General features: G+C 33.8%; 1 protein-coding gene across 6 annotated transcripts; it reads right to left on the bottom strand.

Moving 5' to 3' along the window:
- Nucleotides 1–5012: 5012 nt before the first annotated feature.
- LOC131032735 (uncharacterized) lies at nucleotides 5013–15206 on the bottom strand. Of its 6 annotated transcripts, none has more exons than XM_057963779.2 (7): nucleotides 14881–15206; nucleotides 13631–13711; nucleotides 13390–13448; nucleotides 13039–13300; nucleotides 12259–12892; nucleotides 10495–10612; nucleotides 5013–7776 (listed from the first exon to the last, which is right to left on the bottom strand). In XM_057963779.2, exons 6-7 carry the CDS (start codon nucleotides 10565–10567, stop codon nucleotides 5600–5602), a joined length of 2250 nt encoding a protein of 749 aa, XP_057819762.1. In that variant the 5' UTR covers nucleotides 10568–10612; nucleotides 12259–12892; nucleotides 13039–13300; nucleotides 13390–13448; nucleotides 13631–13711; nucleotides 14881–15206; the 3' UTR covers nucleotides 5013–5599. The 6 variants fall into 6 exon arrangements, with proteins under 6 accessions (XP_057819762.1, XP_057819757.1, XP_057819759.1 ...); XM_057963774.2 differs by having other exon boundaries at nucleotides 10541–10612; nucleotides 14881–15203; XM_057963776.2 differs by having other exon boundaries at nucleotides 10541–10612; nucleotides 12995–13300; nucleotides 14881–15203.
- Between the last annotated feature and the right edge of the window lie 10610 nt (nucleotides 15207–25816).

The following is a 25816-nucleotide window of genomic DNA, read 5'->3' on the forward strand; positions in this document are numbered from 1 at the left end:
ATCCAAAATGTGAAAATATTCAAAGACTTGCCCACACACCCATGGGACTCTTGGTGCAAGTTATGGAGCCATGAGGAATGGTTCAACTTCCCAAGGAGTGTTCCATGGTTCTCTATCTCACAAGGTCCCTCAAGCCAATGTCTTTGCTCTCAGATCACTGAGCAAAGTGACTTAGGGATGATGAATGCAAAAACGAGGGCTGCTTTTGATCGAATTTAGTATGAATGAATCTAAATGAACTAAACTAGATGATAAGATGACAAGGTTAGTAAAAATACTATCCTAACATGATATACTAACTATATGATTTACTCTAAGATGATAGAAATACTCTAAAATGATTATTAGATTTATTTTTATTACAAAGAGAGGCTAAATGCTTATTAAAATTAAGTATAAGTATGATGCTAAAAACTTGGATCCTAAAATAAGGGGATGAGGGCTCTATTTATAGAAGAAATAGGGCAATGTATGGTCAGAATTGAAAGATCTTATCAAAGGTCTGGATTGAAAGTTATCAATCCATGTTTGCAATTTTCACCAATGAAATGGTGACAATTGTCAACATAAGACTACTTGAGAGGAGAGGTAAGAAGCATTCAATACTTGAGAAGACCTCATGGTTACCTTAGAAGGTAAAGATTAAGGTTAGGTTAAAGTTATCCATTGGATAAAGCTTTTACCCAAAAGGTAAACTCTTGTGCAAGGGTTAAAGGGATAACCATGGTCAAAGCAATGAATGCTTGATGAGACCTCTGGGTTAGATGAGGATTGAGTTAGGCAAAAAGTCTCTAACCATGCCACAAAGGGTTAGTTAACCATTAATGGTTTGAAGACTTTGGGGACAAATTTGTAAGAGTCCTTCCAAATTTGGGGGTTTTCAACATGTTAGCTTGTTGAAAGCATAGAGGCTTTAATGCCTTTGGAAGACTTTACTCCAAATTTGAAAAATGACCACCTCAAATTTAGGGAAAAGGATAATTTGAAAGGTTTAGCTTAATTGATTAGGATTAGATAAGTTCTAGAAGAATTTAGGAAGAAGGTTAGGAGGCAAGTGGGAGATGTAAGAAAATGCAAGTGGATGAGAAATAATAGGATTTAATTAAAATAAATTGTTTTATTTCAATTTGATTGCAAGTTGAAGATTTTAAATAAATTAGATTTATTTAATTGGGGTGAAATATTTAATTAAATGTAAATTTAATTAAAAAATAGAGAGAATAGATTTAATTAAATATAATAATTTATTTAATTAAATGATGTAAAAAGACTAAAGTGAATTTAAATAAATAAATTGTTAATTAAAATAAAAGAATGTGGGTGCTTTAATTAAATTAGATTTAACTAAATAAAAGAATGAGAATAAAATGAACATTAAATATTCATTTAAGAATATGGTCATTCATATCCCAAGGTAGAAATGGGTTCACATGTAATTGTAATCTTTTTCCGTTTGTTCTTCTCCACGATTTTTATGAGTGCACATTCATATCCTAAGCCAGAAATTTTGTGCATGAAAGATATTGTTGATCTTCTTCTTCTTCTTTATGGAGATGTGAAGCATGGAAGAAGACGTGGGTCTGCGAGACATTGGTGCCCTTTGCGGTCTTGAATTTCCAGAGAGTTTACTTTGTCAGTCAATGTTTATTCCCCCATGTTCAATCTCCTACAGTGTGGATGCGATAAAATTCTGTTTTCTTCCTTTCTACTGTAATTCTGTGATCTTCCTGGTAAAGAGTGTATCTATTATAACATTCAGTTTTTTTAGTTGCTTCTTCTGATAGGTTTCCAAATTCCCTTTTCAAATAAAATGTGATACCGGTTCATCTGGTATCACGCTATTGGGGTGTTTCAAATACGTTATAGATCATGTACTATTGAACTATATACATAGATTCATAGAAGTATCAGCATTAAGGATGTGAATCAGGGGTATTCATGTTATGAAACAAGACGTTTTTATAAAAACTATCCAAGGTGCGCTGAATTTGAAACCCAAGATTTTCCTGATGAATATAGATCAAAGTTGAGGTACTTAAAAGAAAAAAAAAACTCAATCAGGAATCAGGGCCATCTGAATTATCATTGAAAGTTCTAAAATAATCAAACAAACAAAAAAAAAAAAGAAATGGTTCACTGTAAGCCCTTAGCTGGGAATTTAAGATTTAAAATCCATTTCTTGAATTGGTCGACAACCACATTATTTACGATGGATGTCAAGATTAAATGCTTAAATGAATCAGTGCCCTTACAGGAGAACGCTAAAGTGAAGCTTGAACGTCATTCAACCTGCAAAAGTATAAAATAAAAGTTGAAGAAGTTTTTGAGGAAAAAAACAGAGGAATCCTCCGAAGAAATGGTCGAGAAACCATCTAAGAAACTTCCAGTTCCATTGCACCAACAAAAAGCAGTCTAAGGAGACTTCCATATCATCCATAAAAACATTGGCACCGCATCTTCTCGGCTGACAATAAAATTAGATGCAAATGTTGTCAAAAAGATAAATAGACAAATTATTCAAGGTTTTCCACTCGCTAACAAAACCATTAGCTTTTACAAATTCACAGTAAATATACAAACTCCATTCCTCAGAGTATGCTTTTACAACGAAAGATTGACCATGAGAAAAAACCTATATTCCACGGGGTATATCCCCAAGGGTTTGGGTGACATCCCCAATGTCCTGGATACCCAGGAGTTGGAGGAGATATCCCCCTAATTAGGACTGGGCGCCTGCTCCATTGGACACAAAAATTAAAAAAAAGGTAAACATTTTACAGAGAAAATGCTAAAAACGGAAAGGGAGAGGATTGTCATTGCAAATATAGCACATCTTATTGAAACTTCAACTGCTTTTAGTTTGTTTTTAGTTATTTTAAAAGCCGTCCACAAAATTTGGCATCCCAAAAACTCGAGAAACACACAGAAAAACCTTCCAACAGTAACTTCTGTCCACTCAAAAACTCTTTTTTGTGATCTTTATAGTAACACTTTCATCCTAAACCTTGTGTATTCTTTGGTGACTACAACTTAAAAGACCAGTTACGCGGAAGTTGTTTTTCTCAGATAGGGCAATACTTGAGGCTCATTTACTGTTTGGAACTATTGAAAAAGAATTGTGGAATTTAATTCTTGGAAATGAATTTATGGGCTAAGCTATTATTAGAAATGAATAGAATATTTTAGAATTAATATTATCAGATTTCCACAATCCATGCTAATGAAATTTAGTTGCTTCTGGATTTGATTGAGTGACTTTTTTAGCATCAAGTCCAGAAGCAACTAAATTTCATGTTTTAGAATTGCTTTTTAGCAGTTGATGATTGACATCTATGACCATGCTGTTATTGTAGAGCTAAGTTTTTTATTGCACTGCAGCGAGCCAAGACAGAAATCGGATATTTAAGTTCTACCATAGTAGCTTTCAAGATCTTGAAGTTCCACCACAATGAAAGTATTACCTTTGTACAACTGGAGGAAAAATACTCATACAGAGAGGATCCAAAATAAAATAAGAAACCCAGTATCATATAATCTGTCAATTTAGAAACTATAACAAATTTGTATCGTACAGTAGAAATTTTGGCAAAAGAAACGCCAGGTGCAAAAACCTGCTGCACCCTGACAGAGTGAATATTGGAAGTTCCATTATAGAACCAGCAGGCAATCATTTTTTTCCACGATTGGCACGAATGCAATCATTTCGACAATACAAGCTTGAATTAATAATTTAATAATAGTGGTGTGGCAAACTCGCTTGAAATAATTCATTTACTTCCCAAGCGCATGATCAGTAAGGGGAAGACGCACTCAACAGCATAGCATAGTTCTTATACGAATGAAATTTTTACACTTCATTTAGCAAGTGGAAATGAACGAGAGGATCCTCTGGGCAGGAGAGTATAAAATCCTAAATACAGTTTCCACCCCCCCCTCACCCCCCCCCAAACCCAGGGATTGTAGGGAATTATAGCTATAGTGGCAGTTAGCCCAGGGTTGGGTGAATAGTAGTGTTAAGGCAGGGGGGGCACTCCTGTTACATGTATAGTATGGACCTGCCATCAACTATGAAATAGGAGGTGTGGCATTCATGTTATGTATAGAATCTAATCTCCATTACATGTACACTTTATTTAGCAAGTGGAAATGAACGAGAGGATCCTCTGGGCAGGAAAGTATAAATTCCTAAATACAGTTTCCACCCCCCCTCACCCTCCCCCACCCCCCAAACCCAGGGATTGTAGGGAATTATAGCTATAGTGGCAGTTAGCCCAGGGTTGGGTGAATAGTAGTGTTAAGGCAGGGGGGGCACTCCTGTTACATGTATAGTATGGACCTGCCATCAACTATGAAATAGGAGGTGTGGCATTCATGTTATGTATAGAATCTAATCTCCAAAACATCCAGATGAGAGAAATTCCATGCTAACCAAGTTAACCAACTATCAGTGTAATGTAAAGGTACAATCATAAACTGCTGGAAAAGAAGAAAAGAAATTCCCTCTATAAATTTTTTTTTCTGAGATTCTCCCATATTTTGAAAATTGTGGCAGTTCACCTAATAATATTCTTCATTTTATAGCATGCACTTTTTCATATTTAACCTGCAAAATAAAATCTTCTCTAAGAATTAGATTCCGAAAGGCATTAAAATATATATATGTTCTTGTAACATGAGCGAAAAAAAATTCACATATGTTACTGCACTCAAAACAAGACATGTTAGAAAAGTAATTAAGCTTACCATTTATTGATTTTGAAGCACAGAAAGCAAGCCAGCTGGGAAACGTTATTTGCATATATTATATATATATGAGTGATCTTTGCATATGGCTATCCTTTGTTGGTATCCAGCGGAATCGTACCCCAGGTTTTGACCATGCGAAGAATCAACTGAGGCTGGAACATGAAGCATGATGTTTAATATCAATATCCATATATCAGCTATTGACCAAAAATTCAAACTGTATTTGCAACATATCCGTGCTATAGATCACGGATTTGTTCAGGAAATGCAAACAGGTATAACGATCAATTATTGGACATACCTTACTAATAATACAAAACTGGCAAAATAGTCACCAGAAGAAGAAGAATAGGTGAGAATAAGACCCAACAGAAAAACACTATGACATGTTTAATGATATAAGGAATCCAGTCCAAGCACGTTAAGAAATCTACAAACCGACGCAAAACCAAACCATTAGTTGCATCAATATGTAAGTCACCATCTGACAACTTATTTGGTCCCCAGTAATTCTGAACCTTCTTACTGATTCTTAGTCCACAAAGGGACAAACTAAACGTCCTCCTACACCTTGGACTCTGGTGTTATGACTGTTACACAATAACATGGGCAAATGCATGGAAAACACCCAAACTGGGGATACATGCACTCAGGACAAGAACAAAAATGATACATGAAAATCCAGCTGAGATGATCAAACAATATGGAAGTCTACAATCTTTGAACATCAAGTAGCTGAATCCAAAAGGAAATCTTTTCACATGCATAATATATGCAACAAATTTGACTTTGTACTCAAGCTTGAGGATCTAACACACTAATATAATAAAATATCAATCCAGAGTATCTAATTTCAGGTTAAGGATGCTGCAGATGTTCCTGATGATTCTGCCACATCATCACTCCTTACAGAGCTGGCACTATAATCTATTGACTTTCCATGATTATTTCCCTGCATTGCTCTGCTTAACCTTCTTATCCAAATTTCATAATCTACAGGATATGGAGTACCACATAGGCTGTCAACATAGTCCGCAAATGCTTTCAAGAGAGCAGATATTTCTCCGAGCTGTTGCTGTATGTATCTTTGTGCCCAAGACCTTTCTCTCCATTGCAAAGCAGCTTCTATTGAGTCTAGTTGTTGAGGAGCTCCGCTGCATAAATAATAGAGGAGGTAAACAAGGCTTTCTGCATCAGATGCCGGACAGAGCTTTCCTTCTTGCAAAGCATAAGTTGAAGAGAACTGAAGATTGATGGCAGGGCTGTCCCTATCCTCCAGTACAGCATGTCCCCAATCAACAAGGACATAAAATGAGCCTCTCTCTGCATCCATCACACGTATTACATGTTCAGGACAGATGTCTCCATGCTGAATAGAAGCAGATGCTGCATTTTGCAAGGCAGACAAGATATCATGACAACACTGTAGAGCTTCCTCTGAAGTAAAAGCACCATCTCTTGCAATTATGCTTGACAGAGGCTCTCCAACAGGAGAATACACTAATACCGGGGTTCCACACCAGGGATGGTTACAGCGTCCACCAGGACTCTGTTTGTAGCATGAACCAGGGTGCATCACCTTTCCAGAAGCAACCAACTGCGGTAGATACATGCTAGATATGCCCCTTTGTTTTAGGACATTCAAAACCTTTGTTTGTCTCTGTACTTGATACCACATACTCATATCTTCCCACGAAGGTGCGAGCTGGGAGGGATGAGCACCTACATAAACAGCCAATAGCATGCTTGGATCTTCCAGAGAAGTTGCACTATACAAGAAATTCCTTCCATCTCTGGAAATATCATGTATCTGAAAGCCCATTTGTCCCTGTGAATCTTCCAACCATATAACAGTACCTAGCTCAAGTTTCATTCGCTCCTTTTCCTTTGAAATAACAGGTTCTAATTCATCCTCAATTTCAAGAATCTCTCCATAGATCCGGTTATTTTGATGGTAATCAAATGAATTACTTCCATTGCCATGTGTTTCACTGAGACGACTTTCAATCCTCCTCTTTTGGAGTCGCATACTATGATTTGCAGCCAATTCAGTAATGGATTTTGGAGGGGGCCCTTTACATTGTACAATAGAGTGAAATGTGGCCAATAGAAGATTTAATGTACCAAAATCTCCCCAGTTAGCATTCCCCATCTTATTCCAAATTCGATCCACTGGTGAGACTTTAACTTCTGCATGTTTAATCCAGTCTGCTGCACAATCATATACCCTAGTTGTGTTTGAATCCAATTTACCCAAGTCTCCACTAATCTTTACTACTGCCCCATACTCACAATCTACCACCAACACATGTACACAGTCATTATTAACTAGTAGATGGGAATTCCTTAATCTCCTTGACAACAACATATGAAATCCATAAAATAAAGCCTCTCCAATAGTGGCTACTGATAGGAACGGCTCCTTTCCTTGAGAATGATGTCCAACAGAATGCCTAAATAAGGCAAGCTCTGCAACATGGTCCCAACGAGCATGTGAATTTGTATCATCTTTTACTAACAAAGCAGCTCCACATAGGTCTCCTACTTTTCCCCTTACAATTGCCTTTTCTGCAGTGTGGAATTTGGATCTCACACCATATGGACAACTGACAGAAAAAGGCATTGATCCATCCTTGCGCCAAAATGTTTTCCACAGACACTCTGCACTAGTATGAAGAAAGTCTTCGACTGCAAGATATGCATCTGCTTCATCGCCATCATGAGTTGATGGTGCATAGGATGCACAAGGCATTCTAAGCAATTGTTGAAAAACAACCCCTTCCAAAGCATAATCAAACTTCCGAAGTTCTTCTAGCTGAAATGGAGACTCAAAAAGAAGTCTTCCATCTACAGACTTGTCTGTTTTTTCTAACAGCCAGTCTTGAAGTTTGATTGTGAATGCCTCTTTGTCAACAAACTTCTTCGCAAAGTCTTTCAGTCCTTTAGGTAGCAATCGTCCAGTCCTGCTTCGAGGGGAACTGCCTAATTTGCTCCCCACTGAGTCATCTGATCTTCTATCAGTGGAGAAACCTGTAAAATGTTGGTTGGCATCAAGTTGCATAAAAATACTCAAATGTACATATCTTCTACAACTAGAAAAAGGAAAAATTCAATTCAAACATTCTTTTTCTTCTATACTTCTTCCTCAGTTCAAGAAAACTACACAATGGAGACTGCAACTTCAGCCACACAATGATATGGAAGCAAATGACAAAAAGCATTATCAAGGCAAGTTAGTAGAACGTTTGATAACTTTTGAGGTATACATGTTCAAAGGTGAAAAGAGTATTATCTACATTAAATATAAGTTTTTGATTGGTAGTGCTCAAATACAGAGGGCAGTCAACAGCATTCTAAAACTACTTAAAGGTTATGAACATAAAAAGCACATCACACACCATCTGTTCAAAAAACATCACTTGAAATTTTAAAGGAAAAAAATTGAGACTAGTTGGCAAAACTTGAAAATGGATATGGTTTCTCAAACTGGGACACCACTGTAAACACAACTTCAAAACCCTCTGAAAATAGCTAATTTTTTATAAAAATAAGAAACAAACATAGAGATTTTCAGAAGAATAGACTAAAACCAGTTGCTTCCTCTCAAACTTAAAAAAACAGGGATACGGAATGAAAGAAGAGTGAATCATTTTGTGTTTGATTTGCTTCAAGGATTCTATTTTATTTTTTAATTTTAGAGAAAGCTTTTAATTATTTTTTTCACTCCATATTTCTTTTTTTAATAGGTCTTTAATTAGAGGTTCTTTGTGGGGCCCACACAAATACCCAGTTTGCCTTCTTTTGCTGTCAAGTCAGAAATGCTTTCTGAGGTATTTAATCATTTATAAAACAAAAACCAAAAAAAGATAAACCTAGGCTAAAATATAGGTTTCTAGTATCTACATCTACTCAATTTCAGTGTAAACATTCTTTCTTTGATCATCCCAAGCTCTTTCAGGGTAAACATTCTTTTTTTAATCATCCGAAGCTCTTTCATATATGGTGGAAAAAGGCAATCTACAATCACTGTTTCTACATTTGGATTTCTAATTATAAATCTTTTCTTTTGTTTTTTAATTCCACATCAATTGAAAACCAAAGAAGACATCAAAAAACCCCCCAAAATACTCCCCAAAATACTCACCTTGTAGATTGAAAATATTTTAACTGACCAACAAATTGAACATGCAAGATGGATATAGGTGTTTATCCATGTAATTTGATTGATGACCGAATGGCCACTTACACTGCACATATATGAAATACCTCTTCTGATAAGGTCAAAAATATTATATATATGAAGTCTAACCCTTCAAATAGATACATCATAAAAACCAAGCAAGTTGAAAAAATATCCTTGACCAGACACAACCTCCAAACAGACAACTGAACCTAGCAAATCAAGAGTGGCCAAATACTTGCCATCTATAAGAGCACTCTTATTCAACTTAAGACAGCCTAAACAAAACAGCAAGTCTGTCAAACTCCCAATTAATACAATAGCCAGATGTTATATATTATTATATACAACAATTACAGTCAATTCGTTGGTCAATTGTACTTCTGATCCTCTTCTTTCTCAGATTGTAGTGCTAGGACTTGAAATCTTAATGAATTCATAAAAAATGGATCATCAGTTCACTTATTAATAGTAATTAATTCATGTCAAGCAATTACGATGTCATGCCAATTGGCCCACTCAGTCATGGTTACATGTAGATAGTTCAATTTTTTTGTGTAGGTTAGCAAAGAGAGCAAAATACCCTTTGATCCAGTTTAAGATTAACTTGACCCGTATGATGCCAACTGATATACCTAAAATAAGTAGATGACGACTCAATAAATGATTAGATCATGTATAAATGTGCAGATGATATCATTGTGATAATCTTGTCTTCATCTAGCTCTTGACTCAAATTTTTGCCTCGGTCTTTACTGAAAGGCTTTTATCATCACCTTGAAGATATGGTAGACAACTTTGTGAATAGGTAAGGAATATTACTGGATGAAGCAGTTGTAGGGCATATACTTTGGGAATAGGTAAGGCATATTACTGGATAAAGCAGTTGTAGGACATATAATTCAGAATGATCAATACTGCAACAAAAGAGCAAATTTGTGTTACAGCATGTAAAGACAACAATTTTTGGGTTGTTTTGGACTTCAAAAGTACGCAAATTTAATGAGCATGTTGAACAATATCCTTTGCTCCTACCAAGTAAAATTTGATTATTGTATTCTTGGACAACATGCTACTTTATAGCAAGGATTACAAAGATCCCATAACATTTTAAATACCATTAGAACTTCTTACAGAACACAAATTATATGCTAAATTATCTAAATGTGGATTCTTCAACAAAGCAATTTTAGATTTAGGACATAGAATCTCAAACAAAAGGATAACAATGGACCCTGTGAAAAGAAAGGTCTAAGGAGATTTAACAACACTTAAAAGTAGAAAAAAACTTAAAAAAAATTTATAACACTTGCAGGATTTTGCAGAAGATTTGTCCATGGATTCTTCACAATAGCCCTACCTCAGTACAATTTATTAGGTAATCACAAGACTTTTTAAGTGGCAAATATATAATGAAGTGTTCATCTATCACTCTATTATCATCAACACTTCACTTGCCTAACTCTTTTGTTAACAAGGACAGGAGGCGAGACAGTATACATCTTATGCAAGTTAACGAGGAGAATCTAAGAAAAACAAAAGAAATTGAACCTAAATAAGGATATTACAATTAGTTTTGAATGTATATGATGTAGATTTGATATTGATACAAACCAGAACCACTCCTCCTAAAGCTTCCATCTCTACTAAGCACCCGGGGTGATTCTAGAACATTTTGATGATGCCCTGCAATTAAATTTAGATAACCAGTAAGATCTCAACATTGTATATTATGTTCCATTGAATTAAAAAACATATTCTACCTTGAAGAATTCAGGTAATTTTGTACAATCTAATCACATATGGCAACTTTACAGTATATTACACTACATACCATTCCATGTGCCATATTCGGTCAGTAAGCTTTTTATCTAGTTACCCCTATATCTATGCTTTTGATGTATAGTGAAGTCATTGACAACTAGCTCTGGCTCACAACAGTACAAAGGGATGTGATAGCAAACTAGGATTACTTCTTCAATACAGTTTTGCTACAAACCTCATGGATACAGTAATATGATTAAGGTTCCTCTAGAATTGAATCATCATGAAATTAGTCAGGTCAAGGAATTAATTCAAGTTTTGAATCTTGCCGTCATTCCCATCATATGGGGCTCTTCATTAAAGCAAACAGCAGCAACCTCAAGCACCATATTTGTTGCACATGGTTTTAATCAAAAAGTTTAAATTACTAAACTTGAAAGACCAGAAATAAACTTCTGCAAGTTTGAGCGAATTGGTCACCAGTCTTTTAATTTTAAAAAGAGTAAACAAAGCCAGTGTGTCAGTTAAATGTACAATAAACAAAACTTTAGATAAAGAAAAATGTAACCCTAGAATCATCTCTTTTCTAAGTGAAGAGAAATAACACGATAAATTTGTGAGTACACTGGAGTCTGCTTGTCTGCTGCCAAGGTTTCTGTGCAGAATTCCAGGAAATTTGTGATTGAATAAGACGACGATGAAGTTTTGAGAAGTACAGGATGCTCCTTTGAGAACCATTGGTCCGTTTTAACCTCCATTTCAGTATTTCATGAAAAGAGTTGCTCAACCATTACATTCCCCAATTTGTCAAGCATTATGATCAATTTTATCAACTTTTTTGACATTGAGCTCTTCTTAAATTTTTAATTTCTGGATGCTGTACTTAGACACTTGTCTAGAGAATTTCATTGTATACTTTATGATAATAGTCTAAGCTCTAAAGAAATTATCCATATGAAGTTCAGCTGATGTCACATGGTTTTAACTACCCCATCTAACACCTTTCTCTGACGGCATGCGTAACTAGTTCGTTAAATATGAAAGTTACTTACAAATATATACCATGTGGGGACCGTATACAAAAGTTCACATTGAGGCTCTAATTAGGGAATGGATATATATACCCCACGCTATAAAATGTTTTTAATACAGATCATTTTCTGCTCTCCACGGAGCTCTTTATTTATTTTTTTAATAATTCTTAATATGAATTGAATTTATGCTCGACAAGAAATTCTCTTCATTTATGTTCTATGCCCATCAAACATGATCGGTGTCATTATGCTTGAAGGAATTTTTCAGAGGAACACCATCATTGTGGATGAGATTTTTTCAAATTGGCATGCCATTTATATGGTATTTGGTAACTTCGTTTTATATTTCTAGTTCAACCAAGGTGAGGGGAGGTATGGAGGACAGAACACAAAATACTTAATGTTTTTACCATAGAAAAGTTTAAATCTCAATTTTCAACCAGAAAATAAAATAGTAAAGCAAATTTAAATAAGATACATTCTTCTCGATCATTTTCTTAGACAAAATAAAATTTAGTTAATAGTTACACTTACCCAATTTCATGGTGAGAATCTAATATTATTGCTTCTGATTTGACAAAGTTACCACACTTTGGCTTGAGTAAACGGTGAAAAATGTTGAAGAGAGCTTCAAATAGTATTGCGACCAAAAAACTTTGCTAACTGCCTTGACCTTTGCTAGTTCCAGACAACTCAAAATCAAGGCACGTATTCTAATCATCACTTGGACCTTTGCTTTATTTTTAAGGCTACCCATAAAACCTCAATTATCTGCTCCTTAGCTAGAAGGAACCGCACTTAGTCTGAAGAACCACCCTCTTCATATCTTACTAAAGTGACATCCAACAAATTCAAGATTGCTGCATGGGAGTCTTACAGATTCCATGTACTATTCTTACTAATAATTTGCCCGTTCACACATTCTGCAATATCAGTAGGAAAATCCAAAGCAGTTTACCCCATTCTGTTTTCCTATGCCAATTCTGATGTGGATCGCAGGCCAGTCGTTCATATTTCTCTTATATGATCTTTTGTAGACATCTGCACGCACACAAACCACTAGATTCTAGGCTGTCATTTGTGGCTGCTTTTTTTCACTTCAATCTGTGTCTTTACTGCACCCATGTTCTCTTTCATAGTCGCAGACTCCCACAAGATATTTTGGCCTCTGCATAAAAATTCATATTAGAAAACCAAAATCTCTTTGGCAGTGCACCTCTGTATCTAAAGTGAAAATTTTCAATCAATTCAAAATATAAATACAACAAACCTAATTGTCTATTGAATCCTCCAATTGTACCACACACGTCTCACCTGCAAACTAGAACAGAATTCACAATCCTGCAAGTATCTCACAAAAACTTCACAAATGGAAACCTTTGGGCTTTGACATAGCTTTCAACAGGGGCGCTTTTACAGCAATTGACATGCAAAAGAGTTCCCTTGATTCTACCAGGGTAGAATTATTTCCTTCCTTGCTTGTAGTTGGATATACTAGTTGATTATCACTGTTTTCGCAACCTTACTTAGCTCCCAATATGTTTTTACTCTTGTTGTTTGAAGTTTATATTGATTCCTGTATTACAAATTTGTATGATTTCTCAATAAAACCTTGAAAGTGCTTCTATAAGTCAAAAATAGAAATAAGTTTTCTGAATCTCTTACCTGAGACCGCATTACTTTCAAAATTTGCAATATTTCTTCAGGTCCAATTTAAGCTGCAACTGCATGAATTTCATTTCCGAAAACGGACTTCAGCTAAAAACAACGACAATTTTTATCAAGCAAAATGCTTTATCCATGAAACCTAAAATTACCTTTCAAATTAACCGATTACCCTTCAAAAACAATTCTCGGTATAACCTAGTTTAGTCATAATTTTAATGGTGTCGAAAAATTTCAATACCATCTACTTTGCATCTTTTTTATGAGGAAGCATATTTCTACCAATCGATCTCCACAAGCAACACAATCAATGCAGCTTCACCTGCAAAACAAAAAGGTCAAATCCAAGAATCCCTCCAACAGATATTCACAGATTTAAAAGATTGGTCATTTCTAAAACAAATTCTTATGCATATATATGAAGAGCGACTTACTAGGACAAAAATAGAGCTTCCATCGCCTGAGACTAGTGTTATGCAAATTAATTAATGATAATTTATCCCTAAGCGATTGCTGCTCGAGTCTCGAGATGCATTACAGGACAAAAGCTATTTTCCTCTTAAGATATTATTGGTTTCAGCCTCTACGACAGATTTCTCTCAAAGTCATTAGTTACCGACTTAAATTTCTCCGAAACTTTAGATGCCTCTGTCGATAGAAAGGCGGATGCGATTTCTACACTTGAAAGGAGAAAAACCAAAAAAAATCGCATTTATTGTACATTTACACAAGAATTAAGGTGCCGGTGTCTGCAGTTAATTTTAACGGAGAAATTAAAGACGAACATCCTTAAGGCGCGTTTGTAGTACAATATTCGAAGATTTAATATCTGCATCTAGTTATGTCTGAAGCAGGCCCGCAGAGAGAAATTAATGATCACCTTGCTCAAGGCACATTTATAGCAAAATAATTACGTGTTTAAGGCTTATGTCTATATTTACTTGTAATCATCAACACTTTCCCATTTTACAAGGAAACTTATTATTTCTTCTTCGAAAAGGCTAGCGAAGGGATTTCTTTGTATTAATGACGATTTTCTGTGACGAAATAAGATTATCAATCGATTTCACATACATGAACTTGTTAGACACACATCTACAATGAAAGATTCGCACATTTAAGACTTCCATCGCTTCTATTTACAGACATTATATCTAATGTATCCAATTGTTTCCAGATTGACAAAGAAATATACTATTTATTATTCAAAAAGGTTAGCGAAGGGATTTGTTCGTATTAAGCCGAATTGGGATATGAAATCAAATCATTAATTGAGCTTAAAGGCTTCACATATCTGAACTTAGACACGCGTTTACAATGAAGGATTTGACTTGTATAGCTTCTGCTCACGGATAATCTCTCTAAAACGTCACAAAATTTTACAGTTTGACAAAGAATCCATCATCTATTCTTCGAAAATATTAGCAAAAGGATTACTCTGATTGAGCCCAAATTTGGAGACGAAATCAAAGAATTTACAGACTTGCATACCTTTACAGAAACTTTGACAGCCTTGAGCCGAAAGGAACCCTGAGCACCGCTAAAAATCGCCACAAAGAAGATCAGAAAAATAACGACTTTCTAAACAATTGTCGCGCTGCAAGCTTGAAAAGTTGCTGAACCGACCGAAAGGAGTCTAAAAGCAGCTCCTTTTCAGCTTTCAAAGGAAAAAACGAGCTCTCGCAGAAAAAATAAGAGCAAATTTGACGCTACAGGTCGTCGGTTCGAATCCTCTGAGTATCATTAAAGAATGCATCGGTACTCTGCCCAACAGTTTGTTATTATGACAGGACAGGAAAAAAACAGGCATAACTTTTAGGACGAAAAATAATAATTACGCCGATAAAAAATAAATTTTGTCGACACAAGTACCGCTAATGTATGGTCGTTGAATTGTATTTTTTTTAGATTTTCATTCGTGTCCTTGAAATTAGTGGTAGGTAATGGTAGTTGCGGTTTAAGCAAATATTTATAGTTATACTAATTTTTTAATACAATTATAACTCGGGCTTTGGGGTTGTAGTTGTAGAGGAGATTTTTTTGTATTCTAACTGAAGTCACTTTGGTTTTGACCTTTGACCTTGAAAATGACAACGAAATTTTTTGACAAATCTTGACCTAGGGTTTGGAGGGAAAACTGAATTCACAAGTGTGGTAGGCTTTACATTTATGAGGATAGGTGGTTTACAGAGTTTTTTAATGGAGGCATGTTTTACTTTTTATTAAAGTTAAGAGTGCAGGGGACAAACAAACCCATTTGCATTGGTTGGGCCAAATTTTAGGCTGGCAAATCAAATTTATGGAGGGAGTAATTGGGGAAGGAGAGATTTCTTTACTGTCTTATGGGATATTATCTTATATAGACATATGATTTTTAAATTTATACAGTTAAAAAATTAAATAGAGAATAAAAAAATTTTAGTTGATTTAATGGATATATTTGTATTATTTTAAATTTAAGAATAATAAATGGATTTTTTTAAAAGAAGAGAAGAGAAGATAAGAATATATATTTCTATAATTTGATAGTAGATAGTATGTCATTTGTCATAAATGTGGAGTCTAGAATGGTATTTGGATTTGTTAGAATGATGCTTGGGAGGTTGACTCTATGTCTACCATCTTTCAACACACAATATTAAAGAATTTTCTTAAAACAAAAACAAACAAACAAAAAGAATTACTAAAGATGATACACCTAACATAACATAATAACAATATTTATCACAACTCATATATATCAAATAATCTACTCCCATATTACAACCACATAAGAGTTATATATATATATATATATATATATATATATATATATATATATATATATATATATATATATATATATATATATATATATATATGCAAAGGAAACAAAGACCAATAGTAAAACATAACAAGGAAAAACATTTGTCATAGCATGATGGCAACCACAACAATGGGAGTGCCCAAACCAATGTCCATTGTGTTAGTCATCTAATACATGGTGCATTGTGGATGTTGCAAATGTATTTGTAAGCAACTATTCTAAGCTTTTATTATTGTTTAGAGATGTACCTATGTTGGATCTAGATTGATAGTTTCAATAGTAATTTACTAAAGCTTCTTATTATTTTTTCACCAATTGCTTAAGTTAGTATAGATAGTAGAAAATTGTTTTAAATAGGTTATATATTGGTCTATAGGGAATCATCTAAAAGGTGAGAAAGATTTTTCACTTGAAGAACAATGATATAAAAATTTTAATTGGATGCTAATATCCAGCATACATATGAAATCACAAAAAACAAATGTTTGATTATATAGTATAGCAACATGTTATAGAAACTAACTTGTGGGAGATTAATAGATTAAGGATAGTAGACTTCCAAGTAAGATTACAATAAAAGGAAGCATAGAGAGTTGAAAAGATAGCTTTCCAAGTTTTATGAGCTAAGGGGGAAAACTAGAACACGTGTTGGAATGATTTTCACTTTTTGTAAATGGCATAAAAAAAGGTTAAATACGAAGGAAATAAAGGTAATTACCTATACCTGCAGTTTAAAATTGAATAATTCATAAGAAGTGAGTTGGATTTGGGATTTAACTTTGAATACTAAGAAATGGAGGTATTAAATTTCATCTATTTTTTATTGGGAAATGAGCAATACCATGTAAATTTATTTAAATTCTTTTCTTAAATTGAATTTTGGTAAGGCTCTAAAGTTTAAGAGAACTAAAGAGAATCAACCACCATTTGTCCACTTCTAGCCCTTAAGAAAGTTACAAAGGGAAAAAGGTAGATATTTTGACTATGAAAAAGTGTGGCACCATAAGTGATGTTAGTGATGGTCATTAGATTAGTAAGAGACCATTTCAAATTTATGAGCAAAGGTGTTGTCATGACATTTGTTAAAGATTATAATGACTCCATAAGTCATGAAAGCCCTCAATGCCTTTAAAACCAATCTTTTTCCTTTGAATGGATTCTATGAAAGAAGTAGATGGTCATTAAATTGGATGAGTTGGTTTCACCCAATAGTGGTTAGACCATAACAAGGTGATTGATCAAATCAAGTAAGTTATTTTGAGAAACTACTTAAAAGGCTTTTAAGAACATAATTGATTCACTTTAATGGTTATGCAATGTATTATAATTATATGTTTTATTTTCTTTTGTGGCTCATGTAAGGACATTAGAGTGCATAGTCCAATCCAAACAAAAGATTTCACATTAATGCAAAAAGAATTACTATGTTAATATCACATCTAAGCACTAAAGAGGAGTCTTGCACGCATTTGTGGTATGGACATGAGAGCTCGCCTTAGCCTTTAGGATTGACACAAAGTTCTATAAATATAATGAGTTTATGAAAAGTGAATCAATTACAAAAAATATTTTTGGAGGGAAGGGACTTCAGCTAATTAAGATTAACTCTTAATCAACAAAACTTTAAAGAATCTATTCTTGTTGTAAAAGGTTGTACTTTGGTCAGAACTTAGTCAAATAATTGATCAAACCATAATTTACTAATAAAATTAAGTTAGACGACTAATGATATATTTTTACATTTATGACATGTGAGTAAAGTTTGACTTTCATATGGTTCTAATTTCCAGTAGGATTGAATGCTAATCAGCTAGACATAAGATTCACTAGCAAATATTGTCTTAGCTATTATAGCACTAGAAAACATTTTTGATTATTCAAATGATATATTGTAACGTGTGTAGTTTCATTAAAAACTATTGACTTTTCTATTATAGACTTACAAGAGTGCGCTAACAAGTTTAACTTGGTTACCATTTAATTTGCCAAGGTTCTAATCAAACAAAAATTTAGAGCTATTGAGACGAGTTAGTAAATTTTGACAAGAGATATAAACAAAAATAGATTTCGTTTAAAAAGTGCTTAATAGGGATATCTTTAAAAACTCAAATAGAGTGAAGTTATATAATGATCCAAGAATTACCTCTTAGAACTCGTGCACAGTCAAAAGAAATATACTTATGTAGCAATTTATAGTATACAGATTTTAAAAAAATAAAAAAAAGCTGGTCCATTAAATTAATTATGATCTTGATTTGTAAAGAATTGCTTGATATTTAAACAATAATTATTTCTAAATTTAAAAGTTAGGAAAAGCTTAGAAAGCAATGTGCTAGATTTTTGCGTGGGGTATAAATTTTGTGATCATAACATACATACTACTCACTCTTAATTAAAAATCAAGTCAAGTTTTCATAAAATTAAAAAGTTTTAAAATCTCTAAAGTTCAAAAACTTTAACTAAAAAAAAATCATAATTCATCATAAAATTTAAACGTAAAGTTTTCTAAAATCATAATTTAAGAATTGTAGGGTTAAAATCACAAATCCTACTCATATCAATACAATTCAACCATTAAATAAGTTACGGTTTGAGAATAAAATAATTATGATGGATTAATTAAGATAGTAGACTTTTGTTAAAATGAAATTGAAAGAGATAAGGGCTTACTTTGAAATCAACGTGGTGTGGATTTTGATTATTATATTATTGTGGTAGAAAGTCAATAAGTGAAATATGAGATTAAAACCTAGCTTAAAGATCTATGACGATTGAGACTTTAGAATTTAAGGGTCTAGTATAAAACCACATTGCACTCCAATCTAATTATTATGATTTTTTTCCTTGATGGTCTATTTTTATCTTATGCATAAATAGATCTTCAATAAGGTCTACAAAAAATCTTTACTTGCAATACATTTGGCGTAATTAAAATAATATTGTGTTAAATATTATTAGAAGTTGGTTATGCGAGTTTTTAAGTGTAAAACTTCCTTAAACTTGACCCCCTAGGTTGAATTAGCAATAGCAAAAGAGATAAGAGGTGTCAATGAACACCAATGTAAGTGGTGCAATGAATTATATGAGTTGAACATTGAATGTTGTTGATATCTAATGCAAGAAATGTGCAATCATGTCAAGTACATGCCTTTGTGGTACTCTTTTGATGTGTGTTCCTTGTATGAAAGTAATCTAGGATGATCTCATAATATACACACTCTTCTGTATGCACAATTGAAAGTTTTGGTATCTTTATTAATGGACAATGGTCAAACCACATGATTGTTAACCTTGAAAAAGTAGGAATTTGAATCTTGAAAACTTGAAACGTAATCACATCCATAATCTAATCTAAAAATAATTTCATAAGTATGATCTAATTTGAAATAAAAACTAATAAAAATGGAATCAAACATATTTTTAACTAAAATATTATATATCAAAAAGCTGAATTCAAATACAAATTTATGGTTTGCACAACTATTTTCGTTGTTGCCTCTTGTTGTAACCTTTTTGTAATTGAACTTCTTTTTCCAATTAAAAATGTGCTCAATTCAACATAATAAATTTCTTAGATTTAATATGTTTTAAATTTTGACATTAATGTTTGAGATCATATCATAATCCATCATTAAAATGAGTTAGAATCAGAGAAAAGAATCAAAATTATATAAAAAAAAGAGAATCAAATTATATGAACATAAGAAAACAAATTATTTAAAGCATCTACACGAAACATAAAGATAAAACAAACAAATACACACTTTAAAAAAAATAGATTTAAAAACTTAATTATTATAAGTTTTAGATCACCGAAAACATACTCTATATTTCAATAAGACCATACATTTTTGTTTGATTTAAACATAAAATAAAATAAAATAACCGGTGTACAAAACATCAAGCCCTCTAATTACGCGCTTAAGAAATCGGGTCAATTTATATAATAATAATGTTGCTTGTGCTTCAATAATTAGAAAAGACTTTCCACTTTATTAAAAAAAAGTTAGAGATAATTTTAGAAGCCAAAGGGCGGGCGAATAATGAATTTTAGCATTTATTCTGATCCGAAATAAGTATTCGCATTTAAGTTAAAAAAGAGGAATAAAGGAGATAAAAATGATAAAAGGAAAAACAATAAAGTGGAGTACACGTAGGCATGATATTATTTATGATTGTAGACGTTTAGGTTACGCTTCCCCTTCCCCTTCCATGATTACATCCACTCTTTTCCTTTGTCACCTATCAACCACTCCCTTTCATCGTTTATTGTTTAGCCTTTTCATGTTAACAATAATTATCATGGAATCATATTTTGGCCACCCTTGTTTGTACCTTTGTGCTTAACCGCGTGCACTGTGACTTAAAATACTTTAAGTTAGGTAGGGGAAGCATTCAAGAATCAATGCGTAATCATCCACATTATGCTTTTTCCATGATTTCAAATGTTGTTTCGCTATCAGATATTCTCCTCTCCAGCTAAGATAAGGGATATGTGGCTCTTGTTTTTAAACCATAATATACTCCTTTTATTAAAGATTTATAACAAAATCAAATTCTCTTTCCATATTTATTTTAAAAGTCTGGATATAGACCAATTTATTCTCTTTATTAAACACTAATAATAACAAAATTAATGTTATTGAAGAGGTGAAAAGTGCTTTCTCACTTCTTTTTTTTTTCAATTTGTTTTTTTTTTTTTTTAATTTTTAACTCTAATGCATTAGTCTACTGTGTGTTTGAGTGACACATTTCTATTAAGAATTCATATTTGCCTTATTTTTTCTGTGCCAAAGTCCTTATTGTTGGCAACAACAATGAAGGAAAACTGAGAGAGGGGGAAGGGGGAGGGGCTGGGGGAGGGTGAATCAGTTTTCACCAAACTTAAGCAAATTAACCACAAATTTAGATTTGATCATTAACAACAACAACAAAGATAAACACAACAACAACAATACACATAACACACAGATTTTGACGTGGAAAACTTGGTTAAGGGAAAAACCACGGTGGGAACCTACCCACAATATGATGATACTTTGTAGTAGTATATGTAAATATTACAATGGGAAATGCACATGCATTCAGACACATTGCCTAGAGCTCATTGCTCAAATACAAGAGAGGGCTACAACCCCTAGAGGAAGAAAGGAAGGCTCACTGCCTTACAAAGATCGGACACCAATCCGGATTACATGAACTGAAAGAATAGCATCTTCAAATACCTAATCACAGTTCCGGTTAAGCACAATGTTTGCTCTGCAACTCTCTTCTTCACTTCATCACTATTCTGAAAGATCAAATGCTTGTTCGCACATGCAACACCCTCAAAGAACACAAACATACATCTTACATGATTATTACTCTTATTTATACAAATCATCAACCTTAATTTCAAGGTTGGCTCAACTCATAAGACCTAATTACAAAATTATATCACACGATACATAAATCAATATGCGGACCAATACAATGTCGACAAGGACATAGCATGGACCTAAATCAAAACCTCGAACACACAACACCACCAAATATCTCACCAAGATCATCCACAACAAGCAAGAATCATCGGGTCGGCCAGAAGGTCGTATAACATGAAGAATACCACAATAACACACACAACGATCAATGCAAACCAGCAACACGGATAGAACACGATCTAGAAACATCAACAAGCAATGTGAATTCCACCGCAACAACTCGGATTACTAGAATCATCGTCATCTCTCTACCGGAGCTCAAGAACACCAACATAGCTTACTGACAAATTGAAAGATATGCTTGTGAAGTTTCAAATCATGAACTACTTGAACTGAGGACACACATGAGCGTCCCAAACACTCTCCAAAATCCGCTCAACATAATGAATCAATCCCACAACAATACAAACCAAAAATCACAACTTTGCAATACAAAACCAACAGAAAAAACCAGTCATCACAATGGACCTCATAACTTGATCAAATCACCTTCTGGAGCACTGAAACTCATGTTGAATCAACTGAAGATACTAATCTTTGAATCCTTAAATTCACATTAGCATATCTGCAATATACCAGCCAAACCAACTCTCGCAACACCGAAGCACAAGAACACAGGAATATGTTGATATCAATGACAACAGCACATTCTAACAACTCTAATATCCAACACTTATTCCTCAATGGTTTAGACTTTGTAGTGTCAAAAATTGCATACCCCTTTGTAATTTGACCTACATCTTTTATAACCACTTTGGTGTCCATTTCCCTAGCACCTGAGTAGGCTCACTTCAACCCTTGCATCAACCTTTTCCCTCTCAGGATGCTCAAGACCCCCTTTTCAACAGCTCCCTTGTGGCGTCAATCTTGTTAGCCACGTGTCTCCCTTGTCTCCTGCAGTTTTCAAGCGTGATTCATTTGGACACTAGCATGCCGTGCAGACATCTGCGCGTCGCGCATTCATCCTACGATATCTCAACGTTCAAATGTTGGTTTTGAGAGTGTCTTTCCACTTGTCACCTGCGCATGTCGGTGGAAACGGCCCAAAATCTTTCAAATGACTTGACATCCCTCTTTTCCATCCTCTTCTCTCTTTTAAATCTATCTTCTCTCCTCATTCAAGCTTTCTAGACTCCGGATACAATCTCTTTGGTTCTTTGGGCTCTCACAACTTTCTCTGGCTCTCTCTCGCTTGCTATAATAGTCTTTATTTTGCTACAACACTTGCAAGCTCTAATAGTATTCTTTCGCAACTCTCTTGGCTTTCTCAAGCCTCTTTGGTAATATCTATCTATTTAACATATCTTTGAGCATCTTGGGATTTTTCACATCCCTCTTCTATCATTTATCATCTATCATTTATTTTATCTTGCATTTATCTTTTATTCTATCAATCTATCTGGGTTGTCCGTGGAGGTGGAAACACCAAAATGGGGGTTTGACTGAGGCAGACTCCAAAACACAACCTCCAACATTTTCCTTCTTGCTTGTGTGGAGGTTTATGATCATAGGAAGAATATCATTTAGCTGGAGGCTTCATATCGTGGACCGGTTGTGAGCTTCCTTTTTTCTCCTCTTCTCAAGTCATTCTAATATTTCTCATTCTATGTTAGTAGTCTATCTTGTTGTTTTTCTACATTTATTTAATATTATAATAGTATCTGCAACCCCCGTACGGTTTATGTGTTATGTTCGTATTGGATGACAACATGTCGCATTGGTGTCCCAGCTTTGCTCAATCGTCCTGAGGAAAGAGACTCAACAGAGTTGTCCGGGAGTCTCGTCTGTAGTTTATTAGCTTAGCTTTTCACTTTTATCCCTTGGCTCACCTTAGTGCAAGTTTGAGTGAGGTAGCGGTGAATCGATTTGTCCTTTGAGATTCATCATCTTGGAGGTGACAAATCCCCTCCTCTACAAGACTTAACCCTTATATTTTCATATTCTTAATCTTAGATCATGATCACTCAAGCAACCTTAATCTTAGGTCAAGACCATCACAACAACCTTGACCCCTGTTTTTTATATTCAACTTTGAATGCTAGGGTGTTAAACAAAGCCCTGAGTTATTTAGTCATCAATCATCTATCAATTTGGTTGACAATTTGGTTAGTGTAAGGTAAAAAAATTCTTACTTTGCAATCTCCACCTTACATTTTCATGCTCATTTTAGTGTCGACTCCATTAAATGTGTTCTAGGAGCATTTTAGTGTCAACTCCCTTAGTTGTGCTCTAAGATCATCTCACTTTTTTTTTGTATTTTCTACTATCAAAGAAGTGTGATGCAAGTAAACTAGCCTTATATCACCCCATTTGTCAAGCCTTAAAATTTTATCCCCTGGCTTCTTAAGGACACCCTTGCATAGTGAGCATTGTGGTCACATACAATTACAACTTGATGAAACAAGTTTCAACATTTCAATGACACAACGAGAATGATCTCGAGTTGTCGGACCTTGCAAATAGCTCTCAAGAAGATTGACTTCCTTTCTAACCTAGATACAAAGTGTTGATCCAACCCAACACAAATTAAACATGAAACCTAATCCTATTCTACTGATTGCCAGGAAAAAGGGGAAGAAGGAATAAATAAAATGAAAAAGTTGGTGATGCACCTAGATTAAATCACATTTCTTCCTCTCCACAATATAACAAAGAATCAAAGGGGACTACAAAATAACCCACACAATTCTCTATCCTACTAGGTGTGTGTGTGAAAAGTGGACTTGTATCTGTATCTAGAATACACAACACTTCAATTAAGTCATTAGATGCATGGTTAGTAAATCAATAATAAATGAATAATAAAACCATAACAAAGCGACCCATTGCCTTCTAGTAGATGCGAGTTTAGATTGCTCTCAAATTGCTAAGCTATCAAGTGACTAGACAACACCTAAATGAAGGATTTTTATCTATATGAGCATGGATTTAAGCTAGATGAATGCAAGATTAATCTAACATGATTTAAGCAATAAATGAGCTAAGTGATTTATACAATATGAAATAAATAATATGCAATATCTCAATGCAAATTCTCAATGAATCTAGAGCAAAAACAACATAATAACAATGCATTCTCTAGGATTTTTGAATGAGAGATGAGAGCCTGAATTTATAGAAAATTAAGAAAGAAACCAACGGCTGAGATCAAATGATGATGAGCGGTCAAGATTTTCCAAGAGGAAGCACAATCCAGGTGAATTGATTTGATTGGATGCTTTTTCTCAGTTTTAAAGGAAATTGAACTAAAATCAAGAAAAAATTGATTTAAAGGAAATTGAACTAAAATTAAGATAAAATCAAGAAAAAACTGATTTATTCTCTATTTCATTCAATTTTAATATTTAATTGTATTAATTTCTTTCTTTGAGATTATCTATCAATTTTTTAATTTTTTTTTCAAGATTATCTCCAATTGATTTCTTTTCTCAAATTTTTAATTATTTTTTGTCAATTAATTCCTTTTTTGATTTATTTCCATTTTTTGAAGATTTGTGCTCATAATTTCCAATTCCTCTTTCTTGATTTGTTTCCTTTTTTGAAGATTTATGACAATTTTTATTTATTTTTCAAATTAATTCCTGTTTTTGATGATTTAATGGCAAGTTGATTTATTTAATTAAATATGCAAAAGATATTTAATTAAAATAAATAAGATAATTGTTTAAAATGATTTACTTGGAATGATTTAATTAATTAAATAAATATTTATTTAATTAAATAAATATTTAATTAATATTGGTTGGTTAATTTGCCATGTGACATTTGATGATTTTAGAATTAATTGTGTGCTCAAGATTGATTTAATTACCTTTGGTTAGGACCTTGGTGATGTTGTCGAGATTAGGGGCTCATGGTTTAGATGACCATTTTTAGGGTATTACATTTGCCCCTCTTTGAATTAATGTGCGAGCAGCGCGTTGGTTCAAAGAAAATTTGATGTCTAGGAGATAACAGTTCTGAACTTGATTGATCATGAACTAGATGAAAGCGAGGTGTTTAACTTGATTCGAAGCGACGAAGCTGAATGAAGTTTGATTAAAGCGATATCGTTCCCGAACTTGATTGAACTAGGAACGATAGAAAACAAAAGATACCGAACTTGATTGATCTAGACACAGTGAGTGATGATAAAAATCAA

The sequence above is a fragment of the Cryptomeria japonica genome, chromosome 5 (assembly GCF_030272615.1).
Source record: "Cryptomeria japonica chromosome 5, Sugi_1.0, whole genome shotgun sequence".
NCBI classification, from domain to species: domain Eukaryota; kingdom Viridiplantae; phylum Streptophyta; class Pinopsida; order Cupressales; family Cupressaceae; genus Cryptomeria; species Cryptomeria japonica.

Coding starts and splice junctions, on each gene's coding strand:
- LOC131032735 (XM_057963774.2), bottom strand. Junction 7,777..10,540: donor CTTTAGGAGGAGTGGTTCTG/GTTTGTATCAAT, acceptor AACATTTTACAG/GTTTCTCCACTGATAGAAGA.